This window comes from Glycine max, chromosome 17, assembly GCF_000004515.6.
Source record: "Glycine max cultivar Williams 82 chromosome 17, Glycine_max_v4.0, whole genome shotgun sequence".
Lineage (NCBI taxonomy): Eukaryota > Viridiplantae > Streptophyta > Magnoliopsida > Fabales > Fabaceae > Glycine > Glycine max.
In genome coordinates, this window is record NC_038253.2 from 4,634,282 (window position 1) to 4,655,223 (window position 20,942).

Below are 20,942 nucleotides of genomic sequence, written 5' to 3' on the forward strand. Positions count from 1 at the left end.
ATCAAAATTAAGAATTATTTCAAAGACAAATTTCAACAAAAAGTTATAAGACAAAAAAAATAAGGAATTAAAGTGAATTAAATTGGTCGTGCATTTAAACTCTCTCATTTAACTTGTAAGTATATATAAACTTATAAAGAGTTTTTTTATAATAAGAATAAAAAATATTCTCATTTTAAAAAAAAAAACATGGATGAGCTAGTCAATCCAACATCAATTTTGTCAGCATGGATCTTGAGCGCTACCAATAAATTAGACATTTATGTGTTGTCTTATATAAGAACTAGTAATTCAAACTTCCCTTAAATATATTACCAACTTATACATTAATATTTAATAATACTGTACACTTTCATAATTATATAATTATTTTAAAATAGCCTAAAGTCATTAACTAATGTTATTCTACTCATAAATTAAGATATTATGAATGAATGTTTTAAAAATATTAGTTAAAAAATTAATACTATTTTTTAAATATAACTTGTTATATTCAAATAAATTATAAACCCATGACAAAAATATTACTATGAGTTTTATAAAAGGAATTAATTTTGATTTTCTTATCAGTTTTTTGATAGAGTAGAAATAAATGAAATAAAAATAAATTTAGATAAAAGTTTTAAATTAAAATAAAATATAAAAATATAAAACTCATGTTATTTTGCTATTATCCGTTGTCTTTTTAACTCAAACGAAGTGAACCTTAAATCTTACCGGGGCCATGATGGTTGCGTCTTTGTCTCACAAACAGCGTTTTTTTTCTTCTCAGTCTCTATCTCTATTCTCAAAGTACAAGCAAACGCAGTTTTAAATTCTTGGTCTCTTGCTTGCTTCACTGCACTGCACTGCACTTGACAATAAATATAAAATAGATAGAAACATATCAATTTATTTTAGTCATACTCTCTCTCATCCCAGCTTCGTTAGAGAATCTATTCTAGGGTCTCCAACTGCCAAACTCATTCTTCACCTTCTTAGTTGAAACTCCCAAACAAACGTAGTAGGTTCGTTTTCTTCATGCTCCAACTACTTTTTTCCTTTTTCTTCTCATGTCTTCTGTGTGTTCATGCATTCATTTTTCACTCCTTTTCTCATTTTTTGTGAATTTCACTGTTTTCTTCTTCTTCTTCTTATCATACGAAATTAGGAATTGGTGATTTGTATGAGGTAATTGTACTTGTTTGTTGCTCTCCTTGATGGTGATACTTGTTTTTATGATCGTGGCTATCTTAAGGTTGAAGAGGAAGCACGTTTCGCTTGAAATGAAATTTTGAACCGTAAGCTTGTTGTTATGACTTTAAGGAACATTACAAAATATCATAATTTAACTCTCTCTGAGTTTGTAGAATAATTTAACTGTGTGAATTTGCATGCGAGATTTTGCATTGTACTTCTACAAATTTACGTGAAGTATTCTATTTTGCCATGTTATTTCATCACTGTTCTTGTTTAGTAATTAGCACTACTATGCTTGCTCACTTTCCTAGCGTAATAATAAAGTTCATTTCTTGTCGGATGTTTATGCTGATGTAATTTGTGGGGGCACTTTAGGAGGCAACATGAAATTTCTCGTTTCCATTACAAAAGGCGGGGCAAACTAATCTTCCAGTAGTATGGCAACTGAGAATCCAATTAGAATCTCTGAAGCTGGGAGTAAATGGCCGTCTTTTAAGGAAGCTGCAACTTTTGGCTCACCATCCCGTCACATGGCAACATAGGATTTGGGTATATTTTTTGAATGGCCATAGGTTTCATGGTCGTGGAAAGGATGTGGTACCCAACAGCAGTGGCAGTGCACCTCCAAGCATGGAAGGCTCATTTCTGGCCATAGAAAGCTTGTTATCCCAGAACACCACCTGGAATGCGAGCTTGGGATCTCTGAACAGAGATATGCAAAAAGGTGAGTCTGAAGACCAATTACTAGCTGATTTTGCCGATTTGACTGTTGCAATGTCAACTTAAACACTAAATATCCTCCCCCACTTCATGGGACAATGTCCTGTCTGGTGCACCATATTGGTAGTATTAGGCTTTTAACAGTAATTGGTGATTGTCTTCTGCAGATGATAGTGGTAAAGGGTCTTTATATTTGTCACGAGGAACTCTTGCAACACACAAGGAGGAGTCTGAGGATTATTCAACCCAACAGATGTATGATAATGAGTTAGACAAAGCTATTGGAAAATGGCATAGACAGGATGTGGCTTCAACATCATCTCAGCACACACATTTAGTAATGGTGATTATTGTGATATTAACTTCTGAATTTGTAAAATCACTCAAGTTTTCTGCATATAAATTATAGGATTAGTCTCATGAATTTCTACACTCGAACACTTTATTTGTTAGAATTTTACTTTCTTCTGCATTTATTTCCTTTTTTTTCCTCTTTCCTGCTGCAGTGGGTAGTGTGTACTGATCCCATGTTTGTGATGACTTTTTTCTTTTACTATTTTTTGCAAGTTTGAGTCCAAGTTTTGACTGTAGACAATCACTTGACCTTTTTCTTTTTTTCCTCCTCCAGATTAATTTTCTGATTTTGAGCATATTTTTTTTCTGTATTAAAATTGAAACTTTCAGGAAGATTTTCCCCATAACATGTCACCTGTATATAATAAGTTTCTTGGAGTGGTGGATGAACTAATTGGCATAGATACTGGTTCCAGTTCTTCTCATGGTCCTCCTGTCACTACAGTGGATGCTGTAAAACCTACCATAGGTGCAGATGATATAAGACTGTCATCAACTGTTGATTCCCCTGCCCCAGTCACAAGTTCATCATCTCTAAATTCCACTGGAAGCATGGGTTTTAATGACTTACATGTTACAATTGTAGAATCACAATTAAGGGCTCTCAGTGTATCTAATCTACCAAATTCAGAAAGTCGGAGTTATGAAGATAAATGGGAGAACAGCTTCCAGAATAATTTGATGCAACACCAGCTACAAAACTATCCATGTGAAGTGCCTAGCACCAATTCTCAAAGTGAAAAATGCACATATGTTGGTATGGAGCAGTTTCTTCACAATCCCAGCAAGTTCTCCTCTGATGTACAGCCTGTACTGCAATCATCAGGATATACACCTCCACTATATGCTACAGCAGCTGCTTATATGACCTCAGTAAATTCGTTTTACACTAATTTGTAGGCTTCGGGTATATATTCTCTGCAATATGTAGGTGCATACCCATTTAGTCCCACAGCTGTTCCTCCATATATTGCTGCATACCCTCCTCATGGTTCTGTACCACTTGTTGACGGGGCTACTGGTTCTAGTTTTACTCCCCAAGCACCAGGGGTTTCTTCTACTGCAGGAAACAATTCACACGGAGCTGAAATGATGCATGCAATCAAGTTTTTTGGACAATTTGGATTTCCTCTGCAGCCTTCTTTTGGTGATCCTATTTTCATGCAATATCATCAACAACCTTTTGCGGAGGGATATGGTGTATCTGGTCATCTGCTGGCTCCTAGAGCCAGTGTTGGTGGCCAAATTGGTCCTTTTGATTCCCAAAAAAGGCCCAGTAGTGGTGCTTACTTGGATGACAAAAAAGTTACATAATCAGAGAACTGGTGTTAATTTGAATTCTAATAGAGGTGGGCTAATACACCCTGGTTATTTTGGACACCCTTCAAATTTGGGTTTCGTACCCCAGTATCCAAGTTCTCCACTTTCTAGACCAGTTTTATCAGGATACCCAGAAAGTAGAAATGGAGGTTTATTATCTGGATGGCAAGCTCAAAGAGCATTTGACAGTGCTCACAACCCCAAAATTGCTATTTTTCTTGAATAGTTAAAATCTGGCAAAGGAGGGCGAGCCCTGGTGCAGCGGTAAAGTTGTGCCTTGGTGACTTGTTGGTCATGGGTTCGAATCCGAAAACAGCCTTTTTGCATATGCAAGGGTAAGGCTGCGTACAACATCCCTCCCCCATACCTTCGCATAGCGAAGAACCTCTGGGCAATGGGGTACGAAGTAAGTAAGTTAAAATCTGGCAAAGGTCACACAGATTTGAGCTATCTGATATTATTGGACATATAGTTGTATTTAGGCAAGTAATACTTTGGTGATCTTTTCACCTATCACTTTATCATCCCTTGGCTTTGGAAATTAAGTTCATTTTTTTTTTAACTCCAGCACTGCTCAGCATGGGAGCTGTTTTATACAGCAGAAGTTGGAAAGCTGCTGTGTTAAAGAGAAGGAGTTAGTGTTCAAAGAGGTTCTTCCACATACTTCAAAATTAATGACTGATGTATTTGGAAACTATGTAATCCAAAAGGTATGTTTTGAAGTGATGTACATTGTCATTAACTAACTTTATGATTGTTTGGAATCTGTTATGCTCAATTTGTCTGTTTCTCTTGTGCATAGTTTTTTGAGTATGGAAGTCCTGAGCAGAGAAAGGAACTTGCAAATCGACTTCTTTGTCAGATACCGCCTTTAGGTCTGCAGATGTATGGCTGTTGTGTAGTCCAAAAGGTATGTAATTTTTTTTATTCATATAACATTAAGACATTGGTATATATTCATGTCAGTTGTTTGTCTTGAAAGCTATTACAAGATATGTTCATGGATTTTAGTCAGTATGACTATGATTTTATTTCTACCATTTTGAACCACAGGATCTTTGATTGAGATTTATTAATGATCTAAATATATGAAGATCCTACTTAAGCATTTGCTAGATGCCTGCCTTTTTGCAAATTACAGTCTGAAAATGGGGCTGCTTATCTCAGAAATTTATCTTATCTTCTAGCCAAGGTGTAGTTCCTAGTAATGACAAAATAAGTTTGTTTGCAATATATCAAGATGAGAGTATTTATGGTCTTTTTGTTTTCCATGTCAAATACAAGTTGCATAGTTTCCCATGCTGGGAAACTCCATATTTTGAAGAGCAATTTTTTTACTTCAGCCCAAATTCTGTTTGATTATCAATAGTAATAGCAGCAGGGGATTGATGAAGCAGTGTCAACATGGGATTTGGTGATTGTGGTGTAGGCTCTCACTTCTTGGAGTTGAGATATTTCTGTTTCTTTTCCTTTGTATGTGTATTTCTTTTCTGAAAGCCAACCTGCGTAACTGTCTTTAGCAGAATGATATTATAAATACAAGTATTTCCGGTATACTCAGTGTGTCAGTTTGAATCTATCATTTCATTTATTTCTATTTTGTTCCTGTGCAGGCACTTGAGGCTATCGATCTTGAACAGAAAGCTCAGCTTGTTCATGAGCTAGATGGAAATGTTATGAGATGTGTACGTGACCAAAATGGGAATCATGTAATACAGAAGTGCATTGAATCAATTCCAACTAAAAACATTGACTTTATAATATTTGCATTTCGTGGTGAAATTGTTATTCTATCTATGCATCCATATGGGTGCCGAGTCATCTCACATTCTTTATCCCAACATACATATAAATAAATAAAATATATAAAAATATTGATAAACAAATTCATGTGAGTAAAAAGTTCACATTTACTTCACTGTTACAAAATAAAACTTATTAAAAGTATATCTGACTCATAACAAAGCCGTTAAAACTTACAAAAAAAATTGTTAAATCAATGAGCATTGTGTTTCAGTATTCTCTAACACGAGATTTTTTAAAATTACCAACTAGTCATTTGCTCACATGAAAACAAGATTCACTATTACAAAATAAAACTTATTAAAAGTATATCCGACTCAGAATAAGATCGTTAAAATTTACAAAAAAAAATTGTTAAATTAGTGAGCATTGTGTTTTAGCATTCTCTAACATGAGATTTTTTAAAATTATCAACTAGTCATCTACTCTCATGAACATAAGGTTCGAGATCATCACAAGATTCAAATACAAATAACGAACAGAAAGTGAGTTATCATATTTCTAAAAAAAATACAAATAAACAGAAACATGATCAAAATAAATTTTAGAAGTATTTATAACATAGTTTAACTTAATATAGTCCACGTCACTTCACTTTATCATTTAAAATTCATTTTTCAATCACCAATCACATTATACATGAATCATACACTTGGATTAAGATGTAATAATACTCATCAATTTCATAATAAACAATTAATAGACATTATGTAACAATTATACTAAGTCAAACCTATATGCAATGGGGTATCATATTATTAAAAAAACCATATTGAAACACTTAGGAGTATATAACAAGACACATTGCAACATAATGTGTATGTTAGGTTACTTTCACTAAGTAAAATCATAAGGTGACCAGTCAGGATCACTTTGTTTTGCGAGAATGTTCCAATTATATGGGATCAACATATGTTTAAAAGAGCACTCAAATCGAATGTCTTTATTTCCAAGGCCTAGACTCAGAAAAATCCGTTAGGGTTTTACCTTCCTGATCCAGGTTCAACCCTTAAAACAATTTTTGCACGCAAACACTGTTCATGAATTATATAATACCTACGACCTTACACTTGTATTTCAAACACATTTAACACATTTTGCTACAATTTAACACTTTAGGTTCCTAACTAGGAATCCTACACTTTCTCTTTAGCACTATGCATAAACACTTTTATTAATGTAAATACCAGTCGAATTATTGTATAATTCACAGCTCACTACACAAGTATTGTCACATCAAGTGTTAACAATACAATTATCCACAACCAAATTTCATGTCCATAATTTTAACATATCACAACGTCAGAATCCACCATCACATGTGTATGTGTATCTAAAAAATTAACACATGTTCAACTTTGCACTTATGCTTAATCTCAACAACAATGTTATAATTTCTTTATAACAATTTATCACGTTAATCTAGTACTTCTTGTTCAAAATACAACAAATTATACAAAATTATTTATCAAAACATGGGAGTAAAACCCTTCAGACAATTTCACATAACCATATAGGAAGAATTTTAATATAATAAACATCCCAAAATAAACCCAAATTTGATTCTCTAAGAATTCTTACACATGTTCATTCTAACCCCAATTTTGATAAATTCATCTTTATCTCTAAGCGAGCTCACGTGTCTAGTCCAACAACGATAGTGACATTCCCTAGTGGTTGTCTAAGATTCTTCAAACTTTTCCTTTGATTGTTTTGTTAGGATTTTTAAGTGCTAAAGAGAAGGAAAAGAAATTGTAGTCTCCATTTCACTTTCAACGTGCGAGACTAATTTCTCTTTGCAAAAACATTACTTCATAAATCTCATTGATGAGAACGTTTGAAAATGAGTTCCAAAGGTGGTGTCCAAATTTTACGATAATCCAATGGTTAACGAGTTTAAGATCGTAGTTTTATTGGGACAGATTTTGATGTATGCAAAAAAAGAAAAAACTCAGTGCGAGAGATATTTCTCCCACCACAGACATTATCTCAAAAATTCCAACAATGGGTGTGCGAAAATAAGTTTCTAACCTCGTCTTCAAATTTCATGACAATTCAAGAGAGATTTTGGGAAAGAAAATAGGAAAAACGGATTTGAGAGGAAGAGAGAACATAGAGACGTGTCATAAATCTAAAAAGTGACCTGTTGCGTCTTGGACCTATTGTTTACTCTATTTTTTATTTTATCATTTTATATAAAAATTTATTTCACTCTATCAAATAAATAAAAAAAAAAATTTCTTCTAAAAATATATATTTATTTTATTTACCTAAAAACTATTATTTTAATTAATAAAACTATTTCTCTTATTATGATGGACACATGTAATTAATAATATCAGATATGTTCCCATGTCAGACACTACATGACAACTTCAAATACTTTTAGTTGCATTTTTTTAAAATTTTTACTTTTACTTTTATACCAATGTTGATTGGAATACCAACGTTGTATAAACTATATAGATTAACTTCTACTTGGTTGTGAAAAGGAGACGTGCGTGTTGTCAGTAGAACTAAATAGGCTATTAGACTTAAATATTATATTTGATTTGGACTTGTGTGCATTTTGAATGTTAATTAGAACCTATAAAATGTTTTATTTTTAGTTTTATGTTATAAAGTTATATTATGTTTCTATAATATTATTATTATTATTGATACTAATTCAACAATAGTTAAATCATTGAACCTTAAATTAATGCAACTGTTCGTTCAATAACGAATCTGGTTTTAAAAACATTGAATTATCTCACATAAGGAGGGAAGAAGAAATTTTGGCCGGACTCTCCTAGAAAGTTCTTTCTCCCAAGTCTTACTCTCCAACCAAAGGAGAGAAAATGCCTTTTTTTACATCCTATTTTTTTTCTCTTCTTTCCCCTATACGAAACAATGTGTAAGAGTCCTCCTTTTTTGCTTTCTTATCCCTTTATTTTGCATGCAGAGAACCAAACACCTGGACCATGATGACAATAAAGGTCTTGCACAATGCTTCACTGCAAAGACAACAACTAAGTTGTATTTCTGTTGTGTCACAGGAAACAGATGACATATTTGATCTTTGGGCTTCCCATTGAATAAACGAATGCTACTGTGGCTTCATATCTGCTGCACCTTGATAGTTCCCACATTCATGGATTCAAGAAACATCAGTGTATGCATACTATGTTGTGCACTTAATGTAATGATGTCATATAAGTAAATTGGTTTGTATAATTGCTTCATCATGTAAATTTAGTGAATGTTCTCAGTTTTACTGTGGTTTTCTATAGGAAAGGGCTGGGGGTTTGTCTCCTTAATATTTGTTCTCTCGTCCTTGTTGTGGTTTGAATGTTGATTTAATTGAGCACGATCAAGTTAAATGTTGGCTGTTTTAATGCTCCATTTGTTCGGACGAGGATGCCTGATATCAGGCTGTGGCATCGCTAACATGTGGAGCTAATCCTGGTAAAAGCTTGAAGCTCGAGGTAAAAGAATGGCGTTATGCCCAAAATAACAAAATTATTATTGGTGCATGAACACATTTTAAGGAAAATAACGTTCATGCTGAAGTGATTTTATTTTCATCGTAAGCTATTTATTGTTTAATATTTAAATAGGATCATTCTAATATTTGTGAGCTTGACATGAACAAGGCATTCAGCTTTACTATTTAAATTTAACTGACAAATTAGATATCTTAAATATTAATTATTCAGGATTCGACCTCTTTAAATTATATGTAATGAGTGATAAACCAAGGAAATACTAAGATATACCCATTCTCTACCCGCCAATTCCTCGCCGCCGAAATTCTAACTTTTAATTATAAACTTGCTATATGAAATGATGAGTACCATCCAGTCAAAAAAAAATTATGAAGTGAAATTCTATCGATTTTAATTTTACTTAAATAATAATACAATTAATCATTTACATAATCAAAATGAATTATCTGCATTGGTAATGATGTGGCAAATATCTGTTTTTTTTTTCAATCAATTCAAATAATCATTGCAGTAAGATTCCATTATTGTAATAGCTACATCCAGAAGGTATTAGTGTGATAAATGTGAATCCAGGAAAATTACAGTAAGATTCTATTTAAAAAACAAAAAAGTAAAATGGATACACAACTATAATCTGGAAAAAGCTACTTGTATTCTGGAATTATGCGCCTCACAACATTTAAAATGCATATGTTTGCCAAATAGATACAACTAAAGCAAATGATATTTATCTGTATTTTAAAAACACATACAATATCATGGCTTAGGATCCCCCTCAAGAAAAAAAAATAAAACTGATATTCCAACATATTGCTCGGGCCTTGAAGGCTACTCATACATGCACGTTCCTGCAGTCAAATTTGTTTGATAGAAGCCTATGAAGGATATTTATCCGGTATGTTGGAATATCAGTTTTGTTTTTTTTCTTGAGGGGGGATCCTAAGCCATCGGGGCTATGATATTGTATGTGTTTTTAAAATACAGATAAATGTGACTAGTTTTTTATACTCTCGACCCTGAGAGGCAAATGCCAGACAAAATCAAAAACGATCCTTCCGTTTCCTACCCGTGTACTTGGTATTTGGAGGAACAACATTTCCTCTTCTTCTCATCTGCTCCTTCTTCCTTAGTAACCATTCCTTTCCTTTACCAACCTTATTATTTTTCTGTTTCTTCCGCGGTCTATGCCTGTCTGATATACATACCTGCAGCATTTTTATTTTGTCTGATAAGTAAACTATACATAAGCTTGTGAGCAATGACAGGTAAAGATGGCATTTACATAACTTGCCTACATCTTGCATTTCCAAAATCTGGATTATAGGTAGCAATCAAAGAATACAACCAACTAATCAAATAAAGCAAAAATTAACACCAGGTGCTTTATAAAGAAAGCCATATTTTAGGAATACTATTTTTTAAAGAACTCATTGTATAAATTGAATTCACAAATCTGGTAACACTCACTGTCTGATTTTCTTCATCTTCACTGTCGTCATCAGAGCAACTCTCCCCATCTTCATTTTTACCTTTGGAAATGGACGCATTTACTGAGCATTGACCACAAGTGAGAACAAGGAACTCCTTCCTCTTCTTAGAACTATCATAAGACAATTGTTCTCCGGTTAGTGAAACACCATGCTCAAGAAGGCTAGGCAAAATGATGCTTTTCAAAAGAAATCATATATAACAACCACATCAAATAAAACACTGCACCCCAACAGTCGAATATAATTTTTCTTTAGTAGTGTTCATAATTGGTAAGATAAGATGACTATATGTGAGGCATGAATCAACAATGTCCAGATATATTACACTTTCTAGGGGTAACGTTTTTAAGCTTGAGTAGCTAAGATAAGATGACTGGCTTACCCCAAAACTTATTTGATAGAATATTTGGACATTTTTGTCTATCATTTTGAGTTTAGTTTTTTTTTTTTTTCAGAATATGAAAAGCTGTCAAATTTAGACTTGCCTTTAATATTGCTATACCTTGATTCTTTTGGACTTGCATCAATCTTATAATTTAGCTACCTCAATAAATATTTTATGGTTCCACCCCAGCTAGTGGTGGTGCATATTTTCATGAAGTATACAGGTTAAGATGATTCATTTTGAGATATTCAATAAATTCTCACAAATATTGCTAAGCAAAAACATACAGTGACACGAAAACATAGGAGGATTATAGACAAAATTTGAGTTTCACAATGGACAAAAGTTGAGTTTCTTGTATGTTATCTTGGTAAAAGGTAAAAATAATTCATGAATATTTTTTACCAAATTGAGATTGCTAGTACATAACATGACCCTGTTGACCAAAAACTATGATTATAGCACCCCTACCAATTACCAAACACTAGAAGACAAAAATTAAAAAGCAATTGTGCTAACTGAGAAAAAAAAAATAGACTATATTTATTTCCAGCATATTACTTTTTTATGAAACAAATGAGCCATAGTAATATTATAAGATTTATTCACTGCACCTGTGTGGAAAATCCACCACTATACCACCAGCAAATCCAGCATGCATTGCAGCATTCAAAATCAATTCACGTTGGTCTATATTTTCAGGATACACTTGAAATACTGCTCTAGCTCCATTTGATAAGCATTTATATAGAGATGTAAAAAAGGCCCTACACCAGAAATTGAGATTATATGTTATTAGAGAAACAGAGAAAAGGAGATAGGTTCCAGAATTATTGAATCTCACTAGTGTAAGATGCAAAGAAGCACAGAACTGTGCATGTTTCTACACACTTATGAGTTAGTGACCCAAAATAGAAAAAATAAAAAGCAATACAATAAACAAGTAAAGGAACATACTTCAATCTTAATCGAGGGTTGTGAGAGGATTTATCAGCATTGCATAACCACTGCATTGTCATATAAAAGTTTGCCTCGTCATATAAATGTCCACAGAATTAATAATGAAAATGAGATGCTCCCTATCAAACTTGGTAGAGAAGAATACTTATTCACATATAATAATCCCCCTTATCATTTCATTCACCCAGTATGCGTTCTGCCCAAATTCAGTTCTTTTATTTTTCACATTTAACATGGGGCTCATTCTGTAATAATCTATTTTAGTTTGATTTAGTCATTTATATTGAAAACAAACCTGAACAGCAGATATACTGATGGCCCCATCCATAACTCCAGGACGAATTCCTATACCCTGAAACCAAATGACAAAGTGACAGAAAAACAGTAAGGCAAGATGCAGAGCATGGATGTCATTTTTATTTTGTCAATAATAACTCATTCATTGCACACAAACATTATGACCAAAACACACACACAGAAGAGTATTATAAGTTTATAACATAAATTAGAACACAATAACATTGAGCAGGAACAGCAATTGCAACAGCAATAATACTGATTAAGCAGAAATAAGGTGAATAGTATAGATATACCTGGCCCATGTCACCAAGTAAAAGGTCACCCTCAACCTCTCGCTCCACCGCAACATCTTCCAAGTTTAACAAAAATAAATAAAATTAGCAAAAAATATATAAAAATTCAAAATAAATAGGAATAACAAACAACATTTCAAAACATAACATACTAAGCATTGATGCTGAAATATCAAGCCCAATCCAATGGTGTCCATTCTCCGAGATTGTCTCACCGCTAAGTCCCGATCCACAACCTACATCGATCATTCATAAGCCATTAAAATTCGACAAAAGCGACAGAGAATAGCTAAATTGAATTAAAATTTAAATTACCGATATCAAGGAGTAATTTAGGAACGCCGTCATCAGGCAAAGCAAGTAGTTCAAGAGCTCTCTCTGACAGCGTCGCCTATTTGGCACAAAGGAATTAATTAATGAATGAATTTCAGAAAGAAAGAAAATTGAATTGGGAATGAGAAGAAGAAGAAGAAGAAAGGGAAAACCTGAATTTGAACAATACGGGAAGAAGAGGTGTACTTGCGAGCTTCGGCATCGTCGTAGAAAATCTCAGGCGGCGCAATCACCTCTGGTCTCGACGCCATCCTTTCACAGCGACAAAAACCCTAAAACCCACACACACCGTTTCACACTTATTAAATAATTTGGGAATTAGGGATTTCCATCCTCACAATTTCCTTATAAAAAAAATTGCTACCATCATATCTTTATTATTTCCATCCTCACAATTAGATAAATGTTATTCTATAAAAGTTACATCAAAATTAAACTGTTAATATATAATGATTTTGTAATTTTTAATATCTTAATATATATAATAATCTTATTTTTTTTTTATAATCAATTAGTTAATTTTAATTAATCAATCATATAACTTGATTTGATTGATTATTTGATTTTTTTTATAATTATTTATAAAAAAATTATGAACAAATTAATTATCTTCAATAAATTAATCTATTAAATTTAAATAATTAAAATATTTAACTTTAATTTATGTATATGTATAATTAAATTATTAAAAAATATAATAAGATTTTTTTAAACGAAAACTAATGTAATATGAAATAGAATTGACAAAATATGTCATTATATCATGCACTAAGAAAAATGGAAAATAAAATTTTGTAGTACAAGAAAACGGAAAATATAAATTTGAGATGGAATCTCCTCCCGTTTGGTAAGTTTCAATAATGCTACAAGCCATATTGACTAGCTTATCAACAACAAATATATAAGTATGAGAATGAACAAATGCATGTTAATATATTTTTCAATTTAATATTAAAATTCAAGTTTATGTTTAATATAGTTATTAAATTATATATAATAAGATCAATTTTTAAATATTTTAATTATTTAAATTAAAAAATTGCTTTGTAATAATTTATATATTGGATGTAATTTTATAAAATAATATTGGAATAATTTGATCCATCATCTTTATTATTACTTAAAATTTATGGAATTGTATAGATTCCATATAGTGATGATTTTACAATTTTCACCATAAAAAGTTAAATTTTTTTAACAAATTTTAAATATCAATAAAAATTATATTAAAGACGATGTTACTTAAAAGATAATATATCAACAATTTTGTCTAAATTTTTTTATATGTTTATTGCATTATTAATTAGTTTTAAAACATCATTAAAAGAAATGCTTACAGATTAAGCGCAAGTTAATAGAAATTTTTTTATGAAATAAATCGTTGAAATATATAAATATTTTTCATTTAATTTGAATTTAATTCTCTTATTCATTCATTGAAATTTTGTATATTATGAAAAAAAATTATTATAAAAGTTAACAATCCATCGTATATATCAATTTATAACTAGATGATGGCATGAAAAATGCATGCTAGGGTGGGTAAGGAGTTAATGTAGGTAGTTTGTGGTAAACCATTGTACAAGGAATGTTGAAGAATATTGTAGTGTTGGTATGATATCCTTGCAACCAATTGTATGCATACACACACATATCAATGAGTGTACCCATTCTTAATGTAATGTCAAATGTGTATCTAGTGAGCGGTGTGGAGGGAGATGCATGCATGCAGGGTCGTCCATAGGCAGCGATGACAACAATAGAGGATTTTTTACTGCCAAAGAGCTCTTATAGAAGGCTCACGTATTGCTTCTTATAGACTTCAAGAACATTGCCAGGTTTCTGACCATGAAAAATCATAGGTTGTCTATTTGAAAGCAATTTGCTAGTAGAAGTACTGTTGGGAACTTGAGGGGGAAAATATGGGATAGAATTACATTAATGAATTATAAAAATTTATATAAGTAAAACTCATATTGTATCTTAATTTAAAATATTCGATGTATGATTTCACTTTTTATTCATCCACCACCACCATACTGGATAAACATCCAGGAAAATTAACATTAATAAGTTATGAATAATTATATAAGTAAAATTTTAAATTTATGATATTTTTCCTCACTTTTATATATATATATATATATATATATATATATATATATATATATATATATATATATATATATATATATATATATATATATAATTCAAGAAGTATCCACCTTTTGTTGAATAAAATCTCATGACAAAGAAGAGCGCACACAAAACCACCCAAATTAGGTTGAATTTAGTGGACTGAAATGTTATTTTTTTTGTTATTTTTTTTATCATTCAATCAATTAAAAAATATTTTCTTAAAAATCTTTTTTACTTCAAATTTATATGGCGTATGACTACACTAATACACTATATATATGTTAGTATTACATATCTTTTCTTAAAATTCCAATATTAATTGAGGGGGAAATTGAACAAAATTTAATGTTTGATAGTTACAAAAATTGAACTCAAATCATCTATAGGTTATACACATTAACATTCAATGTGAATCCTGTTGAACAAGTAAAATTAGTATGATATTGCTAACGAGTGTTTTTAAAGTATTAAAAAGAAAAAAATTATTAATTAAAAAACATATTGAAATATATGTAAAAATCATAGAAAAATATATTTTTGCATTCTAATGATTTTTTCTTTTTACTTCATTTAGTTTGGCACAGTACTCCGTAGTCTTTCAATATATATGTACACAGAGAACTTCATGCATATATGTTTACCCGAAAATTCCAAGTATTTCATAGTCTTTTATCTGACTCTTTTTTCGCCCTTCAGACTCATAATTTGATGCATTGTCATATATTTAAAATTATTTTTTCTTTTTGTCTGCCTAAACAAATTGTTTTTTTAAGAGAATATTTAAAATTATGTTGTTTACATGTTAGCCTACTAAATATCTAAGAATATAGAGTAGTTTCGTGTCCAGCATGAATTTGCTTGCATGCATATCAGATTAATGTACATGCGTAGCAGTGGACCTACTTACAGGTTAGAAACATAAGGAGAATTTTTGCCTAACCCAAATGGTTCAACGAATCTATACTTGTTCAAGCATGCATGCTTTGCATTGCTTTGATTTCCACGCAACAACCAACCATCACGAGGAATTCATTTCGACTAACTGAACTCAGAATTTGCGGCAGAGTGAAAAAGTACACTTTGCATTTTTCATTATTGTCCCATCAGAGACCTATAACTATAATAAGACACCTCTAATGAAGAACCTCTTCATTCACTTTCAAAAACCTAATTAACTCCTGTGTGAGAGAGAGCTAACAAACATGTCATCAGTAACCTACAAAGGCTGCTACACCGTAAGGCCTATGGAACCAACAAAGTGTGAACGCGTACCTTTATCTGAATGGGATCAAATAGGCACCATAACTCACGTTCCCACAATCTACTTCTACCGTCCCACCTCACAAGACAAAGACAACGTTAACACCGTTGCTTCCACCTTGAAAGACGCATTAAGCAGAGCCCTAGTGCCGTTTTATCCACTAGCTGGTCGTTTACATTGGATAAACAAGGGTCGTTTAGAGCTTGATTGCAACGCCATGGGGGTTCATTTCATTGAAGCTGAATCCTCACTAACCCTAGAAAATCTCGGTGACTTTTCACCCTCTTCAGAATACAACAACCTTGTCCCCAACGTAGACTACACCCTCCCAATTCACGAGCTACCCGTGGTTCTCATTCAACTAACTAACTTCAAGTGTGGTGGTTTTAGCATTAGCTTAAATACTTCACATGCTGTTGCGGATGGACCAAGTGCATTGCACTTCTTGTGTGAGTGGGCAAGGCTTTCACGCGGTGAGCTTCTTCAAACGGCGCCGTTATTCGACCGGACCGTGTTTCGTGCCGGAGAGCCTCCTCTGATGCCACTAACGGAGTGTCGCGTTCACAAGGATCAGTTCATTCACCCTCCGTTGTTGCTCGGCCAAACCAACAACACAGAAGAAAGGAAGAAAAAAACCACAGTGGTTATTCTCAAACTGACCAAAACACAAGTTGAGACACTGAAAAAGACAGCGAATGAGAGTAACAGTGGTCATGCACGTTGTTACACTCGTTATGAGAGTGTGACTGGTCATGTGTGGAGAACTGCATGCAAGGCAAGAGGGCACAAAGAGGACCAACCAACCGCGCTAGGTGTTTGTGTTGACTCGAGGAGTCGCATGGAACCTCCTTTGCCAAAAGGATATTTTGGGAATGCAACTTTGGACACTGTTGCTACTAGCCTTGCTGGTGATTTGGTGTCAAAGCCATTAGGGTATGCGTGTAGTAGAATAAGAGAGGCGATTGAGAGGGTTACTGATGAGTACGTTAGGACGGGGATTGAGTTCTTGAAGAATCAAGAGGATTTGAGTAGGTTTCAAGATCTATATGCAATAGGGAGTGAGAAGGGTCCTTTCTATGGGAACCCTAATCTTGGTGTGGTTAGTTGGTTAACGTTGCCTATCTATGGCGTTGATTTTGGGTGGGGGAAGGAGGTTTATATGGGTCCGGGGACACATGACTTCGATGGAGATTCTTTGCTTCTTCCTGGTCCAGATGGGGAGGGGTCTGTGCTGCTTGCTTTGTGTCTTCAAGTGCCGCATATGGATACGTTTAAGAAGCATTTTTATCAAGACATTAATGTGTCAGAATCATGCCAAGATTGATAAATTGGAGAAAGACACTTGCATGCATGCAGCAAGCAGATACAATTTGCAACACGTACAGCTTCTCGATCAACTTAAAATAACCAAGCTAAATAAGATGAGGAGAAACTAATTTAATCACATATGAAGGTTATTGCTTATTTCTTAACCATTATTTGTGTTATCGTGTAGTGGTTTTTACCTATAACAATAATAAAAAGATAGATATCCTTGTTTAATTGGTTTGCATTTTTTTATCTTTATTTTTTTTTAATCTAAAACATCATTTTAATTAAAATTCAGAATCACATATTTAAATTGTCCTCCAAAAAATTCCTTCCTAATTAAAAATTTCCAAATTTTATCCTTAATCTCTTCATCAGCTCTTGTCTTCAGTATTGATGTTCGTCACAACCATCTTTAATCTCATGCTTATGTTGTAGAAGTATTGGATATGATGACACTCCTTGTATTTGCATCGCTGTTAGTTTCCACCAATAGCTAATTAGTGGGACCCGTTGCTCTTGACTTTCACATCGCTAAAAAATACTTTCGACACCGCATGCATGCATGTTCCTAAAGTGGTTAATTAATTGTATGGTTGATGAACATGCATGTTACGGAGGGCTTGGACACTGGACGAGCGAAGTGGTTTGGAAAATCTTGAGAGAACATGGTCACATTTCACTTCTAATTTTCCTCCTAATTAATTGTGTGTTTTATATAACATAATCATATGCTTCTTACGTGGGCTGAAAATACAAGGGGCCCATGAAATTGATTTTGTTTGTGCGTGTAATGATATCCTTTTGTTAATTAGATGGGTTTATACTTTATATGTAAATCTGATTTTCTTATAGTTATTTTTTCTATGAAGCTCACCGGGTCAGTCACTGTTTGATTTAATTGTACCTGGATTGATGAAAAGTATTTTTTTTTTCAAACATGAAGATATTTTAGTTGCTTAACATATACTTGTTAGCATATTATGTGGCTTTTGGCTGGTGGTAAAGGCGATGAGTTTGATGCTTTGTCACTAGCATTGCAAGAAAAAGGTCTTTACACCATTTCCAATGATCAAGTATTTGTGTTTTTCTATTAAATATTGATTTGCTTCAGGTACGTAATTGAAAAATAAATGTTGACTAAATAACAGATTATTTACGAAATCTTTAAAAGTTGAGTAGTACGTTTTACAAAAAGATGCTTAAAATAATACAAGGAGGTAACTAGTATGAGTAAATAAATCAAGTTACGGAGATATTTATCGATACCAAGTTGCGTTTGTCAATGTTACCCCTCCCTTTTCTAATTGGACCCTTCAAAGTTAAGTGGTTTACATTATAATAATATAATATTAGCAATTAATATGAAGTATTATGATCGAGAGATAATCTTATTTTTTTAAAATGTGATAATGAATTTGATTTTGACTCCTAACTATAAAAAAAATAGGTGTTAATTTTGGGAGAAATCAATTCCTTAAATAAATTTAAGTATTTCAAAAAATTAAGCAAAAAATGCCTATAAATTGACATATAGCTGTATGTGAATATCAAGCATTAAATTCCTGGTGTGAGTTTGAGAGAAAAAACATTAAGGGCAATGTCAATCCCATTGATATATCCGTGAGGAACTCACTTCAACCTAGCTAGAGTAAAAAAAGACGTTTTACATTTATTTATTTATTTTCCTGATCAGAGAGAGAGACGTATATATTTATATTAATGAACCTCTTCAATCATTAATTCAATTTCAAAAACCTTTGATCCCGCCGCATTAATTCCTGTGAGAGAAAGCAAACATGCCAGTGACCTTGAAAGCTTGTTACACTGTGAAGCCTATAGAGACAACATGGTGCGGACGCGTATCTTTATCTGAATGGGATCAAACAGGAAATGTAACTCACGTCCCCATAATCTACTTCTACCGTACTCCCTCGCAAGAGAGCAACAACAACAGCATTGCTTCCACCTTGAAAGACTCATTAAGCAGAGTCCTAGTGCCATTTTATCCACTAGCCGGTCGTTTACACTGGATAAACAATGGTCGTTTAGAACTTGATTGCAACGCCATGGGAGTTCAATTCATTGAAGCTGAATCCTCATCAAGTTTTGAAGATCTCGGTGATGACTTTTCACCCTCTTCAGAATACAACTACCTTGTCCCCACTGTAGACTACACTCTCCCAATTCACGGCTTGCCCTTGGTTCTGATTCAATTAACTAACTTCAAGTGTGGTGGCGTTAGTATCGGCATAACACTTTCACACGCGGTTGTGGATGGACCAAGTGCATCACACTTTATTAGTGAGTGGGCAAGGCTTGCACGCGGCGAGCCTTTGCAAACGGTGCCGTTTCATGATCGAAAAGTGCTACATGCCGGGGACCCACCTTCGGTGCCACTAGCAAGGTGTCACTCTCACACGGAGTTTGATGAGCCTCCGTTGTTGCTCGGAAAAACGGACAACACGGAGGAAAGAAAAAAGAAGACCGCAATGGTTATCCTCAAACTGAGTAAGACACAAGTTGAGACATTGAAAAAGACAGCAAATTATGGCGGTTATGGTAATGATAGTTATAGCCGTTACGAGGCTATAGCTGGTCACATATGGAGAAGTGCATGTAAGGCAAGAGGGCACAAAGAGGACCAACCAACAACGCTTACTGTTATCGTTGACTCGAGAAGTCGAATGGAGCCTCCTTTGCCAAAAGGGTATTTTGGGAATGCAACTTTGGACACTGTTGCTACTAGCCTTGCGGGTGATTTGGTGTCAAAGCCGTTAGGGTATGCGTCAAGTAGAATAAGAGAGGCTATTGAGAGGGTTAGTGATGAGTACGTTAGGTCGGGGATTGAGTTCTTGAAAAACCAGGAGGATTTGAGAAGGTTTCATCAAGATCTTCATGCAATAGAGAGTGAGAAGAAGGAGCCTTTTTATGGGAACCCTAATCTGGCTGTGGTTAGTTGGTTGACGTTGCCGATCTATGGCGTTGATTTTGGGTGGGGGAAGGAGCTTTATATGAGTCCAGCAACGCATGACTTCGATGGAGATTTTGTGCTTCTTCCTGGTCCAGATGGGGATGGATCTTTGCTGGTTTGTTTAGGTCTGCAAGTGGAGCATATGGATGCGTTTAAGAAACATTTTTACGAGGACATTGAGTCAAAATCATGAGGTTTTTTTTTATTAACAAATATATTACTTGTTAATTGTTATTTATAAAAATAACGAGAATATTGAAAGAAACAGGAAGCTATTCATGATTTATAAGGGAGATTTGTGTAGGAATAAAAAAAAACATTTGATTAAATCTGAGGAGTATCATTATAGTTTACATAAAATATTTTATATATATTATGCAAATGATATATTCTTATTAAATGTTATTCAATTATTTAATTTTATTAAATAAAATAACAAATCACATATTTGTGATATTAATTAGATATAAAAAAGTAAAAAAATATCACATTCTTGACAAACAGCAAATAAAATATAAATTTAAATACAGATAACTTAAATTCTTTTTTATTTTATTTTGTATATCGCACGGGTAAAAAATTCACTAACATAAACAATACCATTACTATACACATGCATATGACTTTTTCTTCGA

General features: G+C 33.1%; 3 protein-coding genes and 1 pseudogene across 3 annotated transcripts; 3 read left to right on the forward strand and 1 right to left on the reverse strand.

Moving 5' to 3' along the window:
• The first annotated feature begins 723 nt into the window (after nucleotides 1-723).
• LOC100788387 (pumilio homolog 6, chloroplastic-like) lies at nucleotides 724-5,444 on the forward strand (annotated as a pseudogene).
• A 4,055-nt stretch (nucleotides 5,445-9,499) lies between these two features.
• On the reverse strand, nucleotides 9,500-12,940 carry LOC100792606 (18S rRNA (guanine-N(7))-methyltransferase RID2). The gene is made up of 9 exons (XM_003549280.4): nucleotides 12,778-12,940; nucleotides 12,608-12,683; nucleotides 12,445-12,528; nucleotides 12,293-12,348; nucleotides 11,995-12,051; nucleotides 11,697-11,746; nucleotides 11,354-11,506; nucleotides 10,332-10,464; nucleotides 9,500-10,069 (listed from the first exon to the last, which is right to left on the reverse strand). The coding sequence occupies exons 1-9, from the start codon at nucleotides 12,874-12,876 to the stop codon at nucleotides 9,905-9,907; spliced, it is 873 nt and encodes a 290-aa protein (XP_003549328.1). The 5' UTR covers nucleotides 12,877-12,940; the 3' UTR covers nucleotides 9,500-9,904.
• Nucleotides 12,941-15,932: 2,992 nt separating this feature from the next.
• On the forward strand, nucleotides 15,933-17,456 carry LOC100777007 (spermidine hydroxycinnamoyl transferase). The gene has a single exon (XM_003550606.4). The coding sequence runs from the start codon at nucleotides 15,967-15,969 to the stop codon at nucleotides 17,347-17,349; it is 1,383 nt and encodes a 460-aa protein (XP_003550654.1). The 5' UTR covers nucleotides 15,933-15,966; the 3' UTR covers nucleotides 17,350-17,456.
• A 1,419-nt stretch (nucleotides 17,457-18,875) lies between these two features.
• Nucleotides 18,876-20,707, forward strand: LOC100777532 (spermidine hydroxycinnamoyl transferase). Its single transcript, XM_003550607.4, has one exon. The coding sequence runs from the start codon at nucleotides 19,133-19,135 to the stop codon at nucleotides 20,498-20,500; it is 1,368 nt and encodes a 455-aa protein (XP_003550655.1). The 5' UTR covers nucleotides 18,876-19,132; the 3' UTR covers nucleotides 20,501-20,707.
• The last annotated feature ends 235 nt before the right edge of the window (nucleotides 20,708-20,942 follow it).